This window comes from Aricia agestis, chromosome Z (genome assembly GCF_905147365.1).
Source record: "Aricia agestis chromosome Z, ilAriAges1.1, whole genome shotgun sequence".
NCBI lineage: Eukaryota > Metazoa > Arthropoda > Insecta > Lepidoptera > Lycaenidae > Aricia > Aricia agestis.
In genome coordinates, this window is record NC_056428.1 from 18,200,789 (window position 1) to 18,226,994 (window position 26,206).

Genomic DNA, 26,206 nt, shown 5'->3' on the forward strand with positions numbered 1-26,206 from the left:
CACCCTTCTTTTTTGTCGATGGAAAATGCAAAAGACACTGTTGGCGGTCCCCCGACACACCGTGGCAACTATTATGGACTAAAATATCACTTTACACTTAGGAATTATTTAAACTTAAAGTCAGTAAAATATATTACTTCATTACTTTTTAAAGTTGTTTGGCGGGGTCTTTTTAAAACTTAATTTAATTTTATAAAGCTGCGCGTGCACTGGATCGGAATCGGAGCGTACGGATTTGTTGCTTTGTATTGATTTGTATGGTACTGCGTGCACTGGATGGGCATTTCTGCGCCTGAGACCGGAATTTATGCCGATGATGACGACATCGGCATTCGGCAGTGAACGTGTCATTACTCATTCGGATTGCGAAGGTTTCAAGTACTGACGTGTTTGCGACGACGCGACGGCTATACGTAATTTATACTTATTCGCGATGAATGAAGACATTTTATTACTTTAGTGCAAAAATATGAAGAACTTTACAATCTAAAACATAAACATTATCATAATCAACTGAGGAGAGAGAATATTTGCCTTCCCTTTGTTCCAACTTCCAATCGACTTTCTGAAATTAGTATCCTGTTTCATTATATTATGCGGTTGTATAATATAGTGAAGTTAAAAAAACTTTTTTCGATTCATATGAATGTACCCAAAAATATTTTTCATCTTCTAATTAATCAAGATATAACGTATGAAATTCTCCGAAAACTAATCTTTTTGAGTTTATATTATGAACCGATATCTTTCGTTTCCTCTTATTTCTCTTTTCCTCTTCTGATAAAATACAGCTAATTACAAGAATATCCTCGTCACTATCCTCCATAACGCAAATGCACGCAGGCGTGTATAACGACGGACTAAGAATAACTAAATTGCCGATGCGGAATCCGAATGCAGTGGACGCACCCCATCGGCATTCCGTAAATGACGACGCTCCGTACGCTCCGATTCCGATTCAGTGGACGCGCAGCTTTAGCGTGGCTTTAGCCCAGCTACACATTATCAGTAATTTCGATCTGAAAAACTCGGACGCCCGCCGAAACGCACTCTGTTCACTGTTCATACGAGTACCTACATAATTATTATTGTCATATTGTTGTGGACCCCGCATACTATCAGAATTCTGACGTGTCAAAATGTATTAGCGGGCCGGGCGTCCGAATTTTTCTGATCAGAAACTAATAGCTAGTTTAAGATCTGCAAAATGGAGGTTTTTCTCTCTTGAAATGCAGTCAAAGATGTGCATGTCATGAGAGTCAGGAGTCAGGAGTAACTAGTCTTTGCCAAAATAATATGACGTTCGAGTACATCTTGCATGTGTACTAGATTAAGATCAGGGTGGAGACTGGTCTCGCCAAATTTCGAGGCACCGCACCGAGGCTCCTCCTTCCCATGCCATTGGCGTCGGCCGCGCCGCCTCAGCCAATCGCGGCGCAGCTATTACCAGCCCCCCCCCGCCGGGCGCCGGCGATCCTACGTTTTCCTTAATCCAAGAAATTGGAATTTCCAAAACTAACACGTGGAGGTCGCAAGGGCTACGCTGGGGTCGGAGCGGTGGACTTAATTAGGACGCTGTCGTGGTGCAGGCTGCAGCACGGTGTACCGTGCAGGTGGTGTCCGCGCGCCGCACGCCGCCGCACGCCGCCCGCCGCCGCACGTCGCTCACTCCGGCTCCGCCCGCCCCGGAGCGGACTCGCGTCGCGTCCGCACGCCGCAATCACCGCGGATCACGCGCCGAGGCTGACCGCGACGCCCAGTGACTGTGCCAGTGCTAAAGTTTACCAGTGCTAGTGTTCCACGTCGATCTCCCAGTGGCCGTAAATCCGCCGGTGAGTGATTATTGTGAATTAACAGAAGCTAACGCGCCTATTAAAACTATTATGGCTCCATAAAAGTGTAGCCGAGAAACATAAACTTGATATATTGCTGTAAACTTTTGAACCGTTTAAAATCACATTAAATGAAGTTTTGTCGTACCATTTTATGCCCATACCTAATAATATTATTTTTAAGTTTATTGATCAGTAATCAGTTTAGAAGAATATTGTAGGTATTAAAGAATGTAATGTTATAAACATTAAATTATCATTATGATACTTAATGAAGTTCTTATATTCTTTTCTGAACATTCGATTCTGATATCTAAATTTATCAACGAGGTTCGGGCTCAGGGTCGGATCTACCATAATATTATGTCTTTTTGGGCTCATGCCCAGGGCCCGAGAAATTTAGGGCGCAACTCGGCTATGTCAAGTCAAAGTCAAAGCTAATATAGGCCCACTACCGCAAAATTCATGCTGTCATGCAGATATAATGTTAGATACAGATGGGCGGTAGCTAAAAAAAACCAAGGCTAGGTTAAGGATTGTAGTTGGTTCTATCGTACCCGCAACTCTGCCTTTAGCGATGAGTGGAGCACCATTGGGTTTGAGTGGGTAGACTACGCAGGTGTCCCACATACACCGGCCGATATCCCCAATTTGCCGGGGATGCGTAAAACATTTCCCCATGTTAAAAAAAAAAGGTTAGGTTAGGAGGACGCGACCCTCTTTCATATTTACAGAAAATATCTCATTTATATTATATCAACTTTAATATTGTATATTATGTAGAAGTGGAAGGCGTACAGTGGTACGAAAAAAGCCAAGTCAGGCACTTAATAGGTTCTATGCGGTGTTTATTAGGTTTCTTGACTAGAAATTTATTCATATGCGCTTTTGATTGGGCAACGTAAAACATTGATAAAGATAAAGTCCTGTCAAAAACCCTAAAACTTAAAAGTCCTCAAGGAGATTTTCATACTATAGTCCAGAGCTTCCCAAACTCCTAAACTGTGCGTCGCGACGCCCCGGGGCGTCACGACATCGTCCCGGGCGTCATATTATGTCGACACAACCAAATCGAGTGAGCGCCGAGCGGGCAGTATCCCCGCTTTCAGAAGCTATGCTCAGAAAACCAAGCGCATCCTTCACATTAGCCATTTTAAATAATCACTAAAAATGTCCAAATAGTGTTTTTATGATAGCCTATGTAAGCTGGTTCTAAAATTAGAAAGTATTTTTGGGGGGCTGGGTTCAGGGGCGTCGTCAAGAAATGGCAAAGTCCCTAGGGCGTCACAGTACAAATAAGTTTGGGAAGCCCTGCCATAGTCTGTGGTGTGAAAATCTCAGAGCAACATGTTGTTGTGTCTGATCACTCTGAAAACCTAAAAGGCTAAAACCCCTTTACAGCTTATGCCGGTAATCTCGTTTTAACAAAAATTTACATGAAAATGGTATAAACCTGGTAGCCAAAGAAACCCAGTAAATAACAAAATTACTATATTATACTCTCTGAAAGAATAATAATAAAATCGATTCAGTAGTTTTGGTTTTAAATAATTTAAGTATAGTCATTACTACCCGTGGCCCGCATTGGTCGGTAAACTCAAACAATTTTTTAAGTACTTATTTAAGTAAAATACTTAAAATATATTTCTTCCATCCAATCTGAAGTAGGTTTGATGATACGAATTACGAATAAATAATTTTTGCCAGTGTTGCCAACTACTCAAAACATTTTCCCCCTATAGCAACTTCAAAACCCACTAAATTACAACCAAAACTTCCCAAAAAATTAGAATATTTAAAATTACTTGGGGTGTGTCTTACTAAGCGCTCAAAACGCTGTAATACACCTTCAACAGGCCAAACATGTTTGCTTGGCTGCTGCTGTTACGTTAGTAACATAGAATATCATTGGCTGCTGTTGGCCAGCAGTTTTTAATTATACTTCAATTTTTTTTTTCATTACATACAACGACAAAATTATAATAATCTGTCAGCCTACTGTCAGCAGTGTCAACTGTCAGCACTCAGCTGGTACGACTCAAAAGACTATAGAGACATGTGCTTTGTGCGGCAGTTCCATCTTAAAGGTGGCTTTCGGATCTTTGCCGTGAGCGACCGCGACCGGTAACAATTTAAATAAAATGCTACTTTATGCTGCCGCCGCCGGTGGCGTAAAAGCTAGTGGTTGAGTAGAATGAAACCTATAGCGTATGCCATAAAGTGGCATTTCGTTTGAATTTTCGTTCGTCGCGGTCGCTCGCGGCAAAGATCCGAAAGCCGCTTTTAAGGTTGTAATAAAAAAAAAATCCATTCATCAAAAATTTTACCCCCAAAAATGTCCCCAAAACATTTTACCCCCTAAAAAATCCACTAAATTTATTTTTTCCCACTAAATTTAGTGGGAAATCCCCATGGTTGGACACTGAATTTTTTGCCGCTCTGGGCAAATGCCCGGCTATTGTATCGGAATTCGGACCCTGCATGTGGCGCTTGTCTTTACTCGGCCAACCAGGGAAGCGATACCGAGAGTTGGCACATATACCTATAACTGTCTACACTCTACATAATATTGGTATCGGTCTTCACTTGGTAACGCTCGGCCAACTTGTATTGATTTATTTAAATAGCGGCGATCTTTTCGGTGGCGAAACCCTTTCAAAAAGCAAAATTTTTGGCGGAACCCAAAATAAAAGTAAAAATTTGAGCTACCTGTGCAGCTGTGGTAAGAAGTGTATAGTATTCATCACGAAATTTGAGTCTATACTGATGATATCTGAAGATTCGTATCACTCGTGTTGCCACTATAAAGATCTTGCGGAGCCCCATGGCTTCCCGGAGGAAACTTTGAATATGGCTGCTTTAGTGGTGTGTGTTGTCGGCAGTCTGATGCGTCGGCGAGCGAGCGGCTGAGCGCCATGGAGGACTACGACGCGCGACGCCTGCACTACACGCACCTGCACCCCGAGGTCAGTACTAGCACAGCACCTTGTTGCACACCACACGACACACACTGTCTAGCAGCTTCGAGGCCCTCGACAGCCGAAATACAGCTACGTCGAGCGTCGTCATAGTAGAGAGCGATAGGGTTAGACAGCGAGAGCAATAGGGAGACGGACAGGAGACAGACAATGAAGTCTAGTCTTCTGTCTGCTGTCCGTCTGTCTGTCTGTCTGTCTGTCTATCTGTCTATCTGTCTCTTGGATGTATCTCAAGGACGGTAGAAGCTAGAAAGTTGAAATTTTCATCGATTATGTATTTCCGTTTTTATCCTCTGGGTACGGAAACCTAAAATAAATACACTAAAAAAAAAAGAAAAAAAACGAACTAAAAGAAAAAAACATCTTACAAAAAGAAATGAAATCCCACCAAAACATTTTTATGTAAAAATGTTGCCAAGATGAAAACATATAGTTCGTGGTGTCAAAAAGTAGTGAGATCTTATGTACAGCCAAGTTTCTAACCTTACTTACATACTCAGCCCTAAATCTAAAACCTTAATTTTACACTAAAGTGCGGCAAAATACTTGATAATAGTATTAATGTGTCAGCCGCACGAGAAGTATCTAAAAACTCTACACATTAGTCAAAATCGGTGGCCTGGCCATTTTGTTATTCGTCATGCTATGGGCTTTGAACTTAATATATTACTTTTCGGTTATACTTAATAACTGAACTTTTGTATTTACCGTAACTAATAAAAAATGGCCAGGCCACCGATCCGCGATCGTATAATATTGTCTGTCTCTTATGGATATCTCACAATAACGTTTTTGTGTCATTTACTTTTTACGACAAATAGTGGCCAATTTTCAAAGCAAATTTAACCAATACAGCATTAATCCTTATCCAATTAAATGCCTTAAATACATTGTTGATTTAATATAGATAGGGCCTTTAACAGCATAATATGATTTAAATTAATATTTTCGAAGATATTACAGATTTAAAAATTGTGGGGCGTAGCGTTTGTGTCATAAAGTTAATATAACTCATAGACATAATATATACTGTCGTAATATAACTAGAGATCGCCCAATGGTCGAAATTCTTAGTTTCAACGACATTAGAACTACTACTACTTTATCATATTTTTTTCAACTCTTGTCTCTGGGACTCAACTGATCTCAGACTGGCCGTGTAACTATTGTCTAATAGTATCTCAGATTCAATAAAAAAAAAAAAAACTATAATCCATTTTCAATTTGTCACCTTGTTGCCAACAGTCTTCAAACATAAATAAAAATATGTATAGGCTTGTCACTCAAAAATCTGTCATTTTTCCTAGTGTGTGTGTAATGTTTTATTTGTTAAAAAAATCTATACTAATAATATTATAATTGGGAAGAGTTTGTTTGTTTGTTTGTTTGTTTGAACGCGCTAATCTCAGGAACTACTGGTCCGATTTGAAAAATTCTTTCACTGTTGGATAGCCCATTTATCGAGGAAGGCTATAGGCTATATTTTATCACGCTAAGTATAATAAGAGCGAAGAAATAGAGGAAAGTATGGAAAAAACGAGGGAAAATTATTTGAAAGGGCTTATTTGATCGCGCTAATCTCAGGAACTCCTAATCCAATTTGAAAAATTCTTTCAGTGTTAGATACCTCATTGTTCGAGAAAGGTTATACGCTATATTTTATCACGCTAAGACTTTTTAGGAGTGAAGAAATAGAGGAAAATGTGGTAAAAACGGGGGAAATTATATGAAAGGGCCTGTTTGAACGCGCTTATCTCAGGAACTGCTTATCCGATTAGAAAAATTCTTTCAATGTTAGATAGCCCATTCATCGAGGTAGGCTATAGGCTATATTTTATCACGCTAAGACTTGTAGGAGCGAAGAAATAGATGAAAATGTGGAAAAAACGGGAGAAATTATATGGAACTAGCTGTCCCGGTGAACTTCGTGTCACTTAAAAACCTTCCCTGGACTTCTACGAATATTTTAAGACTAAAATTAGCCCAATCCGTTCAGCCGTTCTCGAGTTTTGCGCTTAGCAACACATTCAGCGACTCATTTTTATATTATAGATTGCTTATTATATTATGAACTACTGGAGCAATTTTTATGTTATTTGGCAAACTGAAGAATAGACCACGTGAAGGGACATAGGCTATTTTTTGCTGCAAATGTACGGTTGCGTGAAATTCCTAAATTACGCAAGCGAAGCCGCGCGGAACATCTATATATAATAAAATCGTAATAAAGTCAATTCTGTATATTGAATATTTTTGTACAATAAATAATACTTGGGATGTGATCTACTATGGTAACGCGGACGACGTCGCGGGCAACAGCTAGTGTATGATAAAAGCATAATTTCAAAATAATATTAGCTCGATGCACTCCTTCACGATATAAACTATAACTGTGCAAAATTTAATTTACCTACGTTTCCCCATTTTTGGTCAAAAGGGATACAAAGTTTTTGGCTCATGTATTAATATATAGATTCCGCTAGGTATATTAACTTTGTCGTGTGTCGGCACCGGCCAATGCAGGCCACGGGCAGAATGAATAAATCAAAACTACTGGATTGCTTTTAATAATTTTTTCAGTAAATGAGATTGGCCATAATTTAGAGATGTGCCGACTAGTCGGTAAAGCCGACTATTCGGCCACTTTTGTAGTCGGCGAATAGTCGGCAAAAAGCGCAGACTGCAGGGCAAAGGCCTCCCCCAAAGACTTCCATCTGTCTCTCTCCTGCGCCACCGCTGGCCAGCCTGGCTGATATGCCTCCAGCTCATCACGCCATCTTCTTCTAGGCTTCTCTGTTGAGATTCTTGCCCAGCGGTCAGAATGCATGCATGTCCCTTGTCTATTTTCAAAAGAAACTAACTGGCCCAAGTAGATGTACTCGTCGACATATTGCATTTCTTGCTCGTTTACCTCGACCCTACGCTTCGTGCTATTGGTCGTTATTTTGGTTTTGGACCTATTCATTGTTAGTCCCACCTCGAGGCTTGCAGTGCTCAGGTCTTGGAGCAATGTTTGTAACTCAGAGGCTGTGGAAGCGAACAGGACAATGTCGTCAGCAAAACGGAGGTTTGTTACCCGTTTTCCGCCAACTTCAATGCCCTTCGCCGCCCAAGGATCTTTCAGTTTTCTGAAGACTTCTTCAAGCACACAAGTAAAGAGTTTGGGAGAGAGCGGGTCACCCTGTTTGACACCCTTGAGTACTCGGAACTTAGGACCTTTTAATATATTATGCTATTATTGGAATTGCATTTATGATAAACCTTGATTACTTATATGTATTTAAAGTATATGTATTTTTATTTCATAACTAGCTGTTGCCCGCGACTTAGTCCGCGTGGACTTTAGTTTATAGTTGTTCCCGCGTTTTCCGGGACAAAAAACATTCCTTGTCCCAGATTCAAATTAGTATCACCAATCTCCATGCCAAAGGACTATGCCCAAAAAAAACCCATACTCGATTAAAATAATTTATATACAGCAAAGTAGAGCATAAATAGTAGACTGAAAATATGCAATTCATTTTTTTCTAAACCATAACCGAAACCGACAATTTGAAAAAATAAATCTGAGATACACAGTGTGGTATCTACTTCGAATCAACTAGTTATTTCCTTTGTTTTTGTGATCTTTCTCGTGAAAGCGATGTTGATAGACAATAATGTACAATTAATTAGAAAAAAAATCGGCCAAGTGCGAATCGGACTCGCGCACGAAGGGTTCCGTACCGTTATAGAGCGAAAGTAGGGAAAAATTGTAATTTGTATAGGAGCCCCCCTTAATTATTTATTTTATTTTAATTTTGCTAAGTACACACATAATTGAGGATTTCGTAAAAAAATCATGTGTCTACATAATATAGCCATTATAGATTAAGAGCCAAAAAGGGCAAAAAATCACGTTTGTTGTATGGGAGCCTCCCTTGAATCTTAATTTTATTTAGTTTTTAGTATCTGTTGTTACAGCGGCATCAGATATACACGATCTGTGAAGATTTCAGAAGTCTAGCTATAGCGGTTCTTGAGCAAGAGCCTGGAGACAGACAGACGGACAGACATCGAAGTCTCAGTAATAGTGTCCCGTTTTTACCCTTTGGGTACGGCACCCTAAAAAAGTATGTCAAATATAATATATTTTAAGAATAAACTAAATCACAAGTGGCTTCACTCTACATCCTCTATCGGTTGTATCACGGGGAGTGCTCTAAGAAATTTTTCGGAATCATACCACCTGCAACTTTTCGCCATCGCCCCACGCAAATAATATACCATCCTCATCACTTTGGTGAATGGCAGTCTTCCACCGTGCGTTTTTTGCGTAAATTTCTGCTGCGCACTGTAAAACTCTGAAATAAACTGTCACTATATTTTCAATACGACGCAAACCTTCAAAGGCTGGCAACGTACTTGCAGCTCTTCCAATGTTGCGAGTGTCCATGGGCGACAGTATAGTTGCTTTCCATCAGGTGACCCGTTTGTTCGTTTGCGATCATATAACCGATATCGTGTACTTAATAATTCTAAAAAACAGTACCTACATATTGTATACAGATTATTTTCTATACCAAACTAACATTCTATACTGTCAGATATAAAAGTGATAAATATATTTTAAACATTAAATTCATAAATACATAATTACAACACTGTACATCTGTATTAAAAATGTCGTACTAATCGCCACACTATCGTTTGTAGCATCGCGTCGTCCTGAATATCATCCTTTAAGAAAAGTCAATTAGTTACGATCGTTTTTAAAGTACTCGGTGATTGTTTAATCCAAAAAGGACATTGTATTTGGGATACAGTATAAGTAGTCTACTATGCCACATATAAATGGTTTCAATCGATTCCGGGTTTTTGGTCCATACATTTTTGGGCATTCACCTTTCATCAACATAAATATTAAATAGTTTAGGCGAGAATCATGAAAGTTTATTGACCGGGAACAGTATATTTTCCGGGATAAAAAGTATCCCTTGTTCTTTCCCGAGACTCAAAGTATTGCCATACCAAATTTCATCAAAATAGATTAAATAGTTTAGGCTATAATCATAAAAGTTTATTGTGCGGAACCGTACATTTTCCGGGACAACATTAGTATTCCTTGTCCTTTCCCGAGACTCAAAGTATCTCCATACCAAATTCCATCAAAATAGATTGAATAGTTTACGCGCTAATCATAACAGTATATTATGCAGGAACCGTACATTTTTCCGGGACAAAATGTATCCTATGTTTTTTTTCGGGACTCAAAGTATCATCAGCAAAATGGGTCGAGCCGTTTACGCGTGATGTCGTGACCACGCGAAATATAACGTTCCGCGCAGCTTCGCCCGCGTAAATTAGATATTTCATAGACAAATTAGTCCACAAAAAATTGCCTATGATCCTTCACGTGGTCTACTTCTTATCTGTGCCAAATTGCTCCAGTAGTTCGTGAGATAAGCCCTTTCAAATAATATCCCCCGTTTTTTCCCACATTTTCCTCTATTTCTTCGCTCCTATTAATTTTAGCCTGATAAAATATAGCCTATAGCCTTCCTCGATAAATGCGCTATCTAACACTGCAAAACATTTTCAAATCGGACCAGTAGTTCCTGAGATTAGCGCGTTCAAATAAGCCCTTTCAAATAATTTCCCCCCGTTTTTTCCACACTTTCCTCTATTTCTTCGCTCCTATTAGTGTTAGCGTGATAAAATATAGCCTATAGCCTTCCTCGATAAATGAGCTATCTAACACTGAAAGAATTATTCAAATCGGACCAGTAGTTCCTGATTAGCGCGTTTAAACAAACAAACAAACAAACTAACAAACTCTTCCGCTTTATAATATTAGTATAGATTAATCAGTCATAAACATTTTGGAATTTAATGAAGTGTTTCTGAAATTACTTGCTTGCAAAGAAAACCTTTTTTTTAATATTATACAAGATGTAACAAAAGTCAGTGATAATATTTTAGGGTGTGTATGTGTCTCGTATATTAAGTTCACTGTGAAAATAGCAGCGCTGAAATAACCAATTTTTCTGTGGTTTGACTTGCTCTTTAACTTGCTCTGTATGTATGTAAGTATGTATATTCGGGTGAAATTTTGGAACTCAATTTAAAATTTTGAAGTAGATGTATTTAACCGATTGAGCTGAAATTTTGCATACACGTTTAGTTTGAATGACAATGCATGCATACGGTATGTGACATCACTCTAAATCCAATATGGCCGACCATCCAAGATGGCGAAATAGTTATTTTCTACGCAGTACTACAATATGGATATGATATTATAATATTATGAAAGGGCTTTTTGAGAGTAACCCGAAAACGAATGTAATGTCATTCTACATCCAATATGGAGGTACATCCAAGATAGGGGAATAGTTATTTTTAATGCACTTCTGCAATACAGGTATCAAATAAAAGGGCTCATTGAGACTTTGACTATTACTTTTCAAGTCGTCAAGTCGTGACGTGACGTGTCGTGTCGTGTCGTGACGTGACGCGACGTGATGTGACGTGACGTGTCGTGTCGTGTCGTGTTTTAGAAAATGCCCGGTTGAATCCGGTCACTTCTGTGAAGTGTTTAACTTTTTAGTTTTGACTTTTTAGTCATGCAGAAATGAACGGAATATAACAACTCGCAAAACATAAATTATAAACACGTTTCTTTCACTGATCAAAATCAAATACGATTTCTTAAGGACTTAAGATAATCAGATTTTAACAACTACAATTTTTTTAAACAAAACAAACTATAATCAAACAGACAGACAGAGAAGAATTAGATATCTAGCCAGAGATAACTAAAAATAAATTATATTAATAAAACTGTTTTATTTACTTGTAAATAGTCTTAAGAGGAGTCCACAGTCCACACCGCCGTTTTTCCATACAAACGTTGTGACCTGTTTCCTCCCTGGATAATGCCGGTAGAGTTATGGTTTTTTCCCTGAATATCTATGGCTACTATTAGCATGTCCCTATGTTTTCTTTTTTTTCATAATGTTATTATTAAAAAAGATAAGAACGTCCAAAAACCAAAAAAAAATGGCCAGATTTTCCTCTGTGTTCAAACACCCAGAAAACAAAACTGGCTAAAATATACTTACAAAAAAAATAAAACATAGGAACACAGCTCAAGCCTTGCTTTAATTCTTAATAAAAAAAATAACTTAAATCGGTTAAGTTTTGGAGGAGGAATCAGCGGACAACGAATCGAAGATGTTGTTCTTTTATTAGAACTTTTGTCGTGTTGTCTCTATCGCGCTCTGCGGTGGGAGACTTGAGATTGGTGAGACAGCAATACATTTTCAAATACGTATTTTCAATTTCTCTCGCCCCTGGTGTATCTTCTTTAAAGTGCAAAATAATTTTCTTCTTAAAATTAGAACTAGGTAAGTATTAAGTTTTAATCCTCAATATATTTACAATTTTCATGATAATAAAAGCTTGTCGCGAGACTTAACAATCTGTCAGTACTTTATAAACTTATTAAAATATAATATCAATTTTAGTCCGGTTAAAGAATGACTCAAAAGAGGGTATAGAGTACGTGAGCGGGAACCTAAGCGATTTCTGCTGGAACCTATTCGAGGGGAGGGCGACAAAGGTCAATTTTTTTGGGTTTTTGTCAATAACTAAAAAACTATGTGTTGTAGCCTTGTTGTAGCAAAAAATATTCTATGACGACATTAAAGCTTATTAAATTCTCTATAAATTTGATTCTATACACTTTTTCCAAATTCTCATCCGTTTTCGAACCAATCGCTCAGGAAAAGTGAAAATTAAGAAAAGCTACTAATATTATAAAGGCGAAAGTTTGTTTGGATGTATGGATGTGTGGATGTATGGATGTTTGTTACTCTTTCACGCAAAAACTACTGAATGGATTTTAATGAAACTTTACAATAATATAGCTTTTACATAGAATAACACATATGCTAGAATTTTAACCGACTTTCAAAATGGGGGAGGTGTTATGTTTGTTTTCTTATGTTCAACGATTACTCCGCCGTTTGTTAACCGATTTTCAAAATTTTTCTTTTGATATATAGGGTATCATCCCAATTTGGTATTATATTCACAAAAGTGGTGATCTGATGAAGGATCCATAAGTAATCGAGGGAACTCCTAAAAATTTATAGGGAAACATGTGGTGACTTCGGTTTCGTGAAAAGTATTCTAAGCATATGCTACCAACAACTTTGCACCGAGGTATACCTGGTATACCGTGGTTCGGAAGGTGCTGAGAGAACTCCTGATTCTTTGTTGGGAGTTTCGGCGTTGTTTTAAGAACGGAAAGCATATGCTACTATGCAAATTACATTCATCATCATCATCATCACTACCATACTATACCATGCATCGTCCCATGGTTATGACTTATGACCCTATAAAGACCCTGTTATTGGTACTTTTCATAGTCTTTTAGATCGAGGCTCGAGTTTGTCAAGCGATAATTAAAAAAAATTTATACCTACCTAATATTATAAACCTGAAGAGTATGTTTGCTTGAACGCGTTAATCTTAGGAACTACAGGTCCGATTTAAAAACTTATTTCAGTGTTATATAGTTCATTAGACTATTTTATTAGACTATTTAAATAAAAGCTTTTTTTCAAAAAGTTTTTTGAATATAATTTATTCTTTGGTCCAAATATTAAAAATTTTGGGAGGATTTTAGTTATTAATTTTGAGTTTTCTTCCGGGAGTCGGGGGATTTAATTACGTTTGCTGAATTCTGGGAAAGGTGGGATCCCCAGAGAGTCATGTCAGTTGTCACCGCTAGTCTCGATGATAAGCTATGTCCACACTATGCGCTTTCGTCTTCAATTTTCGTCATCTTCTTTCATTCAACTTTCGTTTTGGCGCATTCAATAATTGATTGTCAACGAACGCAACGCCAACATTGTCATTTTTGTTTTTTTTTTGGATACGGTCAGAGGGCGTCGCGGGCATGCCTTTCGTTCGCTGTTGACTTGTATAACGCATGCTCTTCACGAACAAAGCTATTCATCTGTTCACCCACCCACTCGCCCCGTTACACATTTGAATACCCCCCTCCCCCATAATATTCAAATGTGTAACGTAATAAATAACCTACCTCAAGCCGCGCTTCTATAATTATACGTTTACTATGTTGTGTTCAAATGTTATAATATTTTATTGACAAAGATTATTAATTGCAAGTATCAGCTATTTATTATTTCTGTAATAATATTATTATAATTAGTTTAATAATATGCCGTTTTATTATTACAAATAATTAGGTGCTCACTGGAACGCCGTTCGCGTTATCATAATCGGCGGGGCTGTGATTACTCTCATTAGACGTCGGATGATATTAAGTATTATGCAATCAAATTTTATGGCTCTACTGCATATTTCGGCACTTTTTCATCGAAAATGTTTTTTCAGTTGTACAAAAAATATTTTTTTAATAGTTTTTTAAAGTCTATCAATTTAAAAATTGTAAAAACATTATTATTATTACTACACACTGTCACTGTCTACACTGTCCATAAATCTATAGGAAATAGTTAAAAATACAAGAATGAAAAATTGTCGACTGTATGTATGTAACGTAATCTTTTAGTACGATATTACTCCTAAACTTTGCATACGTATTAAGAGTCAATGACAATGCAATCATTTATTAAAAATTTAAAAAAAAGCGTGTTTTTTTTAGTTTAATTAATAAAGGCATGTTTCACCACTCTCTGATTAAGTGCCGAATAGGCGATTTACAACTTTTTGTACAGATTCTCCACACTTGATCTGTCAATTAAATTGGTGGATAGCCAGTTATAGGACTAAAATATTACTTTACACATATGAATTATTTAAACTTAGTCAGTAAATATTATTTCATTACTTTTTAAAGTGGTTTTGCGGGGTTTTTTTTTTTAATTTCTTAATTTAATCTTATAGATATCAAAAAAATCTAAATCATTAGAGCTATTCCATTGAGACTTTCTCCTTATATCTTTAAACGAGCAATTCTTGTATATATATATATATATATAATTGGAATCTCGGAATCGGCTCATCAACGATTTTCATGAAATTTAGGATAAAGGGGGTTTCGGGGGCGATAAATCGATCTAGCTAGGAATCATTTCTAGAAAATGTCATTTTCATCGGATACCGAGCAAAGCTCGGTCAAACAGCTAGTGTTTAATTATTAGTCATATCTTGAGAATATGAACTGTCTGGTACATCGGAAACCAACTCTATGAAGGTTCAAAAAAATGACGCCCAGATAGAATAGTCAAGTAATCGTCTCGAACGACTGTCGTCGTAGCTACGCAGTAGATAACCTTCAGAAGATCAGGGATATATTATCTGTTATCTCGTGCTTATATAACGCCGAGTTGACAATAACAGCGTCCCTTACGCCGCTCGGGGGCGGGACCACTCATCATCGATTTATCGATCTGTTGTTTAAAATTTTACTACTACTCGGACTTCAAATACTATGCGGAGAAAGAAGTTACTAGTAGCATGGTTAAATCGTACCGTAACGATACTACACGGCCCCGCCGAGTGAGCGGCCGCGGCGGCGCGGCGCGGAACGTCTAGTATTTTATAACGTGTTTTTACACTTCTTGGTACTACCTACTAATATATATTCTGTGACACTACTAACAACATCATCTTAGTTACGTTCAAAGGAATTTTAACGAAATGTTCCTTTATACTTCGCCGAACACATTTTTTTTTAACTTATGAAGATTAATAAGAACTTATGAAGTCTTCTTAGCCGTGATAATTTTCCTTTTAAATTCTGCATATTTTCTACTCTCGTGTATTTTTTCACATTTCCAGAAGCAACCGCTTCTGGAAATGTGATGGTAGAATGGGGGGACACTGGACTCTAACGATTTTTTCCACTTTAAAACTTTATATTTTACAAATGGATCCCTAAATCATAAAATGATCTATGAATACTCATAATAGTTTAAAATTTTTGGGGAATTCCCTAGGCATAACTTTCGAATTTCTCTCAACTGAGTTGTCATGATTAAAGTGGGGTTGCAACCTATCAATTTATTTTGAGAATGGAAGCCAAACCTTCACTTCGATCGAAATTTCTGGTGAGGATTCGAGGGCCCTCTGAGTTTGAGAGCCCCGGGGCACTGCCCCGCCTAGCCCCTTAGTAGCTACGCCGCTGCATGCTCCCCTCCTTGCAACATGAACTTTAGATTAGTTGCAAAAAAACAAGTATCATAATTCATACAAATTTCAACCTACTCTAACTAATTAATATTATAATAAATACGGAGAGTAAGTACAGGACAGTATGCAAAAACTTAAATTAGAAGTAAACTTAATAATTAAACTAAAATTTGAATCTATCAGGAAAGCGAACGAGACGAACAGAACGAACGACTCCCAAATTCCTCCCCAGTCTACACCATGATGGTGCTATAGGGAGTATGAAGCGCCATTCTACATTCGGTCTCATATCTCTTTACTCGTTTCGCCATCTCAAAACTTTGTGACAAGGGTGGGCATGGAGGTAAGGGGGAGGGAGCGGAGATGCCGACGTCACCGCTGTCGTACTATCCTCTCGAGTAACGTCACTACGCAACATCTTATATTTGTCTGACATGCCCTTATAGCACTGATCTCCATTATACAAGTACGCTGGATCTATACTTACTTACTTACTTACTTACTTACTTACTTACTTACTTACTTACTTACTTACTTACTTACTTACTTACTTACTTACTTACTTACTTACTTACTTACTTACTTACTGCGGCGCAGCGACCCAAATTGGACGCTGGATCTATGATACCCACTTTTTTTTGTGCCATTTGAAGCGGAATTATTAGGACCGAGAACTAAATTAGACGTAACCATTGGTAACCATGTATTTATTTTAATTCTCTATGGCTTAATCGTTCGAATTGTTTTCGTGTTTTAAAAGGTTTTACGCGATTAAGTAATACATAAATAAGTGGTGGTAGTTCATAGTTAAACTATGAAAGGGTGTATGTTATGTAAAACACGGTACAAAAAGGGATGTGGGGTTACATTTCACAAGTAAGTGATTTTAACATCTTATTTCTACGATATTAAACGTTTATTGATAATATAGGCACTTAAAAATAAAGATATTTACCTTTGTTTTACCGATTTTTGATAAACAATAAAATTCAATAGTGCTGGAGTTTTCTGTCGATAAAACTTTATTTGGAATCTCCGATAACCGATTTTTAATATCAAATACATATTAAGCTCTTAAAATAATTGACAGGTTTCCGTCTGACGAAGGAAGACTGGAATAATTATGGTTGAAAAAAATTAAAATGCCTGGTTGGCGTCCGAAAATTGCTACTACCGCTTGCCGTTACTATTTAAAGTGTACAAACGTTCTCTGTGAAAATACAAGGTGCAAAACTACCATTTCATCGTGATTATGTTTGGAAAATTTATTTCAGCGTCTACTCTTTCTTGACAGACTATCCCCTACTCGAAACCAGATGGCGCTAGGTGGTACATGCTCGAGCCTCCTAGAAAGTTCCCATAATAAAAGATTATAATAATATAATCTTTTAATAATCTTTTATTTATGGTTAAGTCTGTTGACAACAAGTTGACAAATTGAAAATGGATTATAGTTTTTTTTTATTGAATCTAAGATACTAAAAGACAATGCTTACACGGCCAGTCTGAGATCAGCTAAGTCCCAGAGACAAGAGTGGAAAAAAATATTGTTACGTGCTAGGGTTCGAGGATTTGGAGAGAAAGACCTGGTGACTCTCTTGAAGACTTAATCATTTAGTCTATGTCACACAAGCACTAGGTCCAATCACTAAGCACTATCACTGTCCTAGGTCGTAGCCAAGTCGCAGGTTTCACTGGTTCACTCACTATTGATCACTTGTTGTCACTGTGAAATCGCCTTGATGATCGCTCAGATCGAACTAAACTGAATTGCCGGGCCGTCTACCTGCGGCTTTTTATATGGCGAGACGAATTCCAGAAAGTTCCCGATTCACGTAAACAAGTAAACAAGTATGGGAACTTTCTAGGTGGCTCGAGCATGTACCACCTAGCGCCATCTGGTTTCGAGTAGGGGATTTATGTGTAGTGTGTCCCCTGATCAGTTTCGCTGGTTTTCCGCTAGATGGCACCACATGTTCGTATACCGTGTACCGTAACAATATGATAAAGTCAATACTTTTTTTACAAAATATAGGTAGTAGTCCTAATATCGTTGAAACTAAGGTCGAATTTCTACCGTTGGGCGATCTCTAGTTATTTGAAATAGAAAAACTGTGGATTATATGTACATCCAAATATATTAGCTAGGTTATGAAGTAGATAAGTCAAGAGTTTTATGAAAATAATAAGGAAAAAAATGAGTTATTGTCCGTTTGTTACGAAATGTTACTTGTTCGATTCTTCCACTCACGTCTTCAATTGTTTCTGGATTCTAATGTAGTTCCGACAAAATTGGGAAAATCTTTTCCATCTCTACGAACAACAAAAACATTGTTGAGTATATTTTTATTCAATTTAGCTAGTCTTCCAAAGCTAAAGAAATAACGGATCGGCCAGACTAAGCTACGCTACGAAGACAGGGCACGACAGGGGGAGACGATCACTTCCGTGGCGCATACTTACTTTACTCGGTGTAATCCGCGGCGCATACTTACTTTACTTGGTGCAAAGTTTCATCATAATATTATAATTTTTGTAGCGCGCGAGATGTAAATAGAATATCTTATTGACAATCTCGGTAGTCAGTCGTCACTGCGCGATCTTATGTCAGTGGTCAGGGGCAGGCGATAACGGGCGCGTAATCGCACCGGCTCGGAGCTCCGCACGAAACACATGATTATCGACGGATACGGTCGCCGGGCACGGATTTAACGCCGTTCCTCCCGTTGACCGCACACCACTACTACAGGCAGACAACACATTACCGTGACTCACTTTTATCATCCTAAAACTCTTATATATAAGAGATAATTGTAACGTAGTCATCGGAGCGTCTCCCCCGCGACAGAAGCTGCGGTCGGTGGGTGTGCATGGCGAACCGATGATGGTGATGGGTTTTATGGTGCGAGTAACAAAAGTCGATCAAACCATAAAGTGGAGTAATTTATGTCAGCAGGGCGACGAAGGTGCTGGGCGGCGGAGTCAACAGCCGCGTTGTAATAAATAACTCTCGACCGAAGTGTGGAAACGTCACGCGCCCATCAACGAGCTCTTTGTTCGCGTTGTGGCACTACCCGTTCCCCGCTCCCCGCCACCCGCTATTGGTTGCCCGCTTTCCGCTGCCGGATGCCGAATTCGTTGATCGGGGTAAAAGTTACAACGACAATCCACGGGCACTACAGTTTTTAGCATTCCTTTTGCCTGTAATCTTGATTCCCAGTGACCCGATTGATATCGAACCTCGTGATTCGTGAACAATATTATGTTCTATATTATACTTTATTATGCTTACGCCATACGTCATGACCATCATTAAATTTGCTAAGTATCAGTATTTTAGCACTATCATAACTGTTACAAACTGGAAAGACGGATGGCGTAGGGGCGGATTAAGTTTGGGAGCTACGGTATTTAGTATCAAAAGGAAACACACGTTTCTTTCACTGTTGGGAATAGGAGTGTCCATGATACATTTGTTATAACTTATAACATGCGAATACGTTAATCTCAATTGAGCTGATTGAGTGGTGTATTCGGGAGAGCGCGGTCATGACTCATGTAACAACCGTAACCCGAGCCGCAGTGCCGCGTGCGCCCGAACACTGCTGCGTCCGCACTACGAGCTAGCACGAACGCTGATCCCTACCGCACCGCCAGTAACCACCGCCACACGACCATAGTTCTGTCGTACTGTTTGTGCTCCGAATTGAGATGACCGGGCGGCACCGGCTGATGTCGACCGCCGGCATCTCCGATCGTATCCCGCGCGGCCTACTTTATGTGATAGAGACTGGGAGTAGAGAAAAATCCGGAAAATAAGGAGCGATGTCCAGTCCCTACTTCCTGTGGAAAGACCGCTAGTGCTTAATGACTTATCAGATGTTGCCAGGGCCGCTTATCTCCGCGAAGCGGGGTCAAATATCGGGACTCGGGACAACGCAATATAAATGAACACTCCGCACTCCAACATTGCCCTTGAGAGGGCACCGGTATTTGAGTTTTGACCTACAAACATATAATTTTTGTCTAAGTCATGTACAACGGTATGTCGCAACACGAGAGACGCGACCTAAATCAAACAGCGAGCTAGTGTAAAATTGTGCGGATTGACAGTTTGCGGTGAAATCGGATATTATTACGAGTCAGTCGTCATGCGGCAGTCAGCACACGGCAGTCAGTACACGGCAGTCATCACGCGGCAGTCAGAATGCGGCAGTCAGCACGTGGCAGTCAGAATGCGGCAGTCACCCCACGGCAGTCAGCACTCATCGTGCGGCAGTCAGCACACGACAGTCAGCACGCGGCAGTCAGCATGTGGCAGTCCCAGGGCGACTGCCTTTGTAGAGCTCTTCATGATTCCTACATGCTGAAGCACTGAAGTAATAATATCTTATCAATTGAAGAGAGAATCGCTGTAGAACACATGATTTGTGGTACCAACTTACCAATGGTACCGAGTACCTACCATAAAATAAATTTATTACAATATTGTGCATTAGCTGATACATCCTATGTCGTACTCGTGCAAAATGCAAATGAAACATAATAATAATTATTATTAATAGTATAATATGTCGCCTGCAACTCAATTGCGCTGAAATTCGTGTATCACGGGTAGCTGAGTTTTTGCTCAACAAAAACTCTCGATATGTTTTTCCCGTCTTTCAAAGTATATTTCCTACACCGGCAAGTAGCAGACCTACCGCGACTCGCGACAGACACGCATTATTAGGATTATAATTTGTACGAATAAAATATTTCGCATCCTTCATATGAGCTCCAGTTTCAATTCTTTAAGATGAGTGAGTGAGTGAGCAATGAGAGCTCGAGGGGTGTCGAGGTGCCCGCGGGCGGCGCGCGGCGCGGCGTGACGCGAGTACGCGACGTAACCCGACGCGCAATTACAGAAACGTTTACCGAGCGAACAATGACATTCAGCTGTAGTAGAACAACAATCCGCAATCGATCACAATCGCTGATCCGGCCGTGGAGCCGGTGCAGTGATATCGAGTGACCGCGGCCGGTGGCCTCCCCCCGCCACCCCCTACCGTCTCCCCCCCGCCTGAAGCTGCAACAATTTATCGCGAGCAGCGGGCGTGAGGAAACCGCCGCGCGCCGCTGTGCAGATGCACGTACATACCGCCGTGGGTGGTCCCGTACAACTCGTACACGTTACAACACATATTATACGCTTTTTGACTGGCCCCTCGCCTCGCTACGATATTTTCCCCTATACCCCACTCGGGCTAACTTGTCGCTAGCGGTCATTGCCTCCCTGTCAAAAACTTGTCATTTTCCATATAAAACCACGATAAACAATATCTGACACTTCATTGTCAATCGCGGTTTATATGGAAAATGACAAGTTTTTGACAGGGAGTCAATGACCGCTAGCGACAAGTTAGCCCGAGTGGAGTATAGGAGTTTGAACCTATATAGCTTCGACGTTTCAGCAGCTCTAACATTAAGTGTTACACATAATATTATTATACAGTAGTCAGTAGAGTATAATATATTATTAACTATATCAAAGTAATAGACCTATGCCTAAAAATTAAATCGATTCTCAACAATTAGCACCCTCGCGCCCATAAATAGTAAAATACAATACAATTATAGGTATAGAGAGTGGAGACTCGCGACTCCGTCTGATAATCAGGAAATATGCAGTAAATTAGACGAACAAATAAAAAACTAGTAAAGTAAACATAGTAAATCGTATTGTAACATTCTTGGGGTATATTGTTATTGTCGGTGGCGCGACATATCGTCTGTCACGACTCCCGCGCCGCCCGCGCCGCGTCGGGAACATGTAAACACCTCGAGCCACTCAATTTGTCCGCTTTGTTTACATCGACGTATGTTTTATAATAGCTCATCATCTAAATTACATGTAAATATTTACACGATCGCCGTAACTCTAACTTATTGTAAATCTGGCTCAGGATGCTTCAGATCAGAGAGACGCGACTGATGTTAACGTATAGAACGGAAGTCCTGCAATTTGCAACTCAGTGGCAGAACCGGCCGCCGCGTCGGCTCACAGTATCCAAAAGATCGTTACAGCCGAAACAGAAGCAGATTTAACCAAACTGCTTTAAGAGCTTTCCGAACGTACATCAGCATATACCCGGCAGTTTATTGGGACTCGACCGAGGCTGCTCCACCATTAGTCGGGGACTATTTTAGGCTAATCCGCCGCGCCGCCGAGCCCTGTCTAACGCCACTTCGTTTAAATTACATTTATTTACGTTGCATGTGGTAGTATTTACAACTTTAAACGGAGCATAAAATGTGATCGAGTCGATTAATAATTCAGAGTCGAAATTTCTATTTAGAATAAATCAGTATGAAATTCATCAAATAAATTCGGGACTTGGATTGTAATAATAATCTACAAAGCCTAGATATAATGGAGAAAAAGACTTGAGGGTGCTTACTTCTATTTTCTTAAATATTGCGGTTTTGTAAAAAAAAGAGATTTAGTTAGAATTTCAGATACGGTAGAGTCGGTAAAGGCCGCTCGGTGAAGGAGCGCTCACGAGTGGAACGCCCCGCCTGGCGAGACCGATGATTAATATTATGTCTCTATATAGCCCCGTGAAAAATCTCCCGCCGGCGGCGACATCGCGTTTATACTCCGATTCAAATTTTTCTGGGCGAGAATTTTTCTCGGGTGTCACGAGTGCAGCGAATATATATCAGCCCGATTCGGGACGCGCCGTCCTTGTCGTTCGGGCGGGGGTGCGCGTGCGCGCGTCCCGCTCGGGCTAATAGCCGGGTGACAAACATGTATCAACGGTTAATAGGTGCGCGGAGGCAGCTGTTGTGAACAAATCAGCTCGGATATAGTCGACGCGGCCGCGGTGCGCGTGCACACACGCGGCGCGACGCGACCCCCCGCTATCGCCCTGCCACAACATGCTCTCTACCTTACGAGTTACGACCTTTACCTAGAATAAGTGTAAAGTGTAGACTGTAGACGACACGTCACACGGTATTTTGATATCGTTGGTCACACGAGGATGACACTCTAGTGGAAACTCCGAGTTAAAATAGTTTTGTAAGACTATAGAGAGGAGACAGAAAATGTAGAGTGAGAGAGCTACTTCTATTATAAACATAGCTATGTATGTAGGCATGCTAAATTCACACATTTACATATTACAAACGATTACGGACATCTTTTTCTATAATTTGCATAATGAAAGCTCACGAAATACTTAGATTTTTATTCAATTTAACGGAAATCGGCTTATCACTCAAGTATCTCGAGGCAGGCCAAAAATTATTTTAGTACAATTGGTTTTACTTTTAACAGATTTTGTGACTTTGTTTTTTAAACAACTTAATTTGTTTAGTGTCGGTAAACAGAATTAGGGATTGACTTACTAACATCGTCGTTCGCTTTAACATTGACGAATAGGAGTAGCCGCCCACCGCGCCCGCCCGCGCCTGTGACTCGAGCACCGCGAGTCGCGACACGAACCACGCGAGGGCGCCTCGCCGTTCATTCACAATCGTAGAGAGCATTCAACGTATAAAAATAGATATTTCCGAATATTTATTGGCCATTTTAAAGATTCGATCTTATATGAACGTGCGACAAATATCTAAAGCTCGTGCCCCCCTGCATCTATGGTCCAAAGGGGCTTCCGACTGCTCGTCTTTTGGAGCTCATAATTATAATATCTATTATGTCGATGATGAGTTGATGACGATCTACATTGTGTGTGTTTGTGCACAGGAGATGTCGCTGCACTCGGGCGGGGGCAACACGGAGCTGCTCAAGCCCAAGGAGGAGCCCACCTGCAGCCTCACACCCACCTCGCTCTGCTCGCTCAACCTGGACCCCCCCGGTGAGTATCGAGTGGCGACCCACCTCGCCTACTGCGACTACCATCTAAAGTTACTTGTACAGGTGTTGGGTTTAACACCGTTATCCTTCAAACCATCAAATGAGCCCGTCAAAATGAACAACTTTTTATATGAGAACAATGCTGGGAACTCAAAAAAAAGCCGTCTTCATACCCATACAAATTGCTGGGATCGGTGATTACTTGTATACTCTGTTCGGAATTTATTGAGTCCAAAGGTTAAGAGAAGAAAAATTAGAAAACTGCAACGGAATCAAAGTGTTAGGTATTCCTTCTATCTTGGATAAGCACTTATGTAGAGTCAAAATTATATAATGCTACTGTAGTTTTGTTCACGCTTAGGTCAAAATGCACTACATTCCTCGTTCTCTATGACCCAATGGAGCTACAAACTCACTCTGTTGATATTATACTAGCTATTTGACCGAGCTTTGTTTGGTATTCGATGAAAATGACATTTTCTAAAAATGGTTCCTAGCTAGATCGATTTATCGCCCCCGAAACCCCCTATATACAAAATTTCATGAAAATCGTTGGAGCCGATTCCGAGATTCCAATTATAATATACAAGAATTGCTCGTTAAAAGATATAAGATTGACAGAATGAACGTCACAGTTTAAAAGGTAGAGTCGAAGAAAGTCGAAAAATTTTAAAAATTTGCACGCAGAGGCAAAACGTTCCCTTGTCTTATACTCAATCCTTCATGTAATTAATAATAAGTAATAATATAACTATTAACTATGTTTATTGCACGGTCTGTTTGACTTTGTCTGGTATATTAGATAAATCGCATGACGGACAAAGACAGCGGACCTGGAACAGTTATATGTATACTACGAAATATTATCTTTATTAGTAAGAGGACAAATTGGAAGACATCGACAGAAATTCATTATATTTTGGTTCCTAATGCGAGCACTAGCTCATTCACAAGCATCTTCATTAAATTTTCATTAAATTTAGTGTTCTGTCTTCGAGCCTTCCTCAGCTGGAATTCAACCCAGTTAGGAAGTTATGTATAATTGATCAAATCCGCACCACACTTGAGTCCACCGTCTACGACGCTCTTCGAGTGGCCGAGGGTAGAACAGCTGGCGTAAGAACATTAGAAGGAAGGTCATGGAAGGGGGAGGTAACGACCCTCAGATATGAGGAACACGACTGGAGGAGGTGGGGAGGGGGAGGAAGTTTTGTATTAATTAATCGCTTATCTACTTATTTCGCATATAACTAAAATATCAAGCAAGCCTATTTCTCTGAGGTACTTCATTTTGAACCAATGAAATTACCTTCTCTACGAACTTCTTCTATATTCGTGTTTCAACTATCCCATAAAACGGCAAGCGACGTTTCCATGCACGAAGACGGTCGCCTAAGTCTGTCATGAGTCATTAGCGGATACGTTTAGCCCGGGGTCCGCGAGGTGGGGCGTCCGCGGGGTGGGGTGCGGGATTAATTACTAGCGATTGGCCCGGAGTCAGAGTGTAACGCTACCGATTTGGGGCTCGTGCTGCCCGGGGCCCCCAATTACGTCCGTATTGAGTTACCTACCACCGCGCTGGCCCTCCGGCTCCGAAGTCCGACGGTAGCGCTCTACCTGTTGAATGTTGTTAGTTAACGTTTTTCCGCACTTTGATGTAACCAAATAATATTTGGTACCATTACATTTGGAGGAAAATATTTTAAAACTCAGAATGCCACACCGCACACGTCATGATACAAAAATCGGCCAGGTGCGTGCCCGACTTGCACCGCAGGGTTTCGTACCAAAGATAGGCAATAATTATTGTGTTTTTGGAACCCTAAAAAGTTTCATAAAGAACGTTAGTTACATACTTCAAATTTCAACGTAGCTTTTTTGGAGTAATTAAAAGTCGCCTCATAAGTATCTCCTTTAAAAAGCTGCCATTATAAACGGTACCGCGATGGCTCTCTCAATTTTGGAATCTAACTGCCTGGTGGGGTTGAGCCTATGTTTGTATCATCACACCTCACGAATGGTGGCCGAAAAGGAAGATCCTTCTACTGGGCGAGGTGGTATACTCGGTCAGGCCGAAGCCCACGTAATTGATTGCTCAAAACTGTCGTATACCGATAGTGCGATGATGAACGTCTCCGTGGTCCAGTGCTTTAGAGCGTGGCTCTTGACTCGGAGGTCGTGGGTTCGATTCCCGCGATGGAAACATGTTATTTCCAAGTTTAGTTAGAACAATGCAGGCTAATCACCTGATTGTCTGACAAGTAAGTTGATCCATGCGTTGGATGGGCATGTAAAAAGTCGGTCCTGCTCCTGATCTCTCGCCAGTCGTGTCGGTCGTCCGTCCCACTGGGTTATGAGAATTAAGG

At 39.9% G+C, this 26,206-nt stretch overlaps 1 protein-coding gene across 2 annotated transcripts in view; it reads left to right on the top strand.

The window, feature by feature from the left end:
• The first annotated feature begins 1,673 nt into the window (after nucleotides 1-1,673).
• The window catches only part of LOC121739093 (forkhead box protein L2-like), a 63,342-nt gene continuing 38,809 nt past the window's right edge, over nucleotides 1,674-26,206 (top strand). The window contains exons 1-3 of one of the 2 annotated variants that reach the window (XM_042131415.1): nucleotides 1,674-1,832; nucleotides 4,715-4,798; nucleotides 23,730-23,841. In XM_042131415.1, coding sequence (XP_041987349.1) covers nucleotides 4,748-4,798; nucleotides 23,730-23,841 — 163 coding nt within the window. In that variant the 5' untranslated portion in view covers nucleotides 1,674-1,832; nucleotides 4,715-4,747. The remainder of the gene's footprint in view (nucleotides 1,833-4,714; nucleotides 4,799-23,729; nucleotides 23,842-26,206) is intronic. The other variant, XM_042131416.1, reaches the window with a different exon arrangement.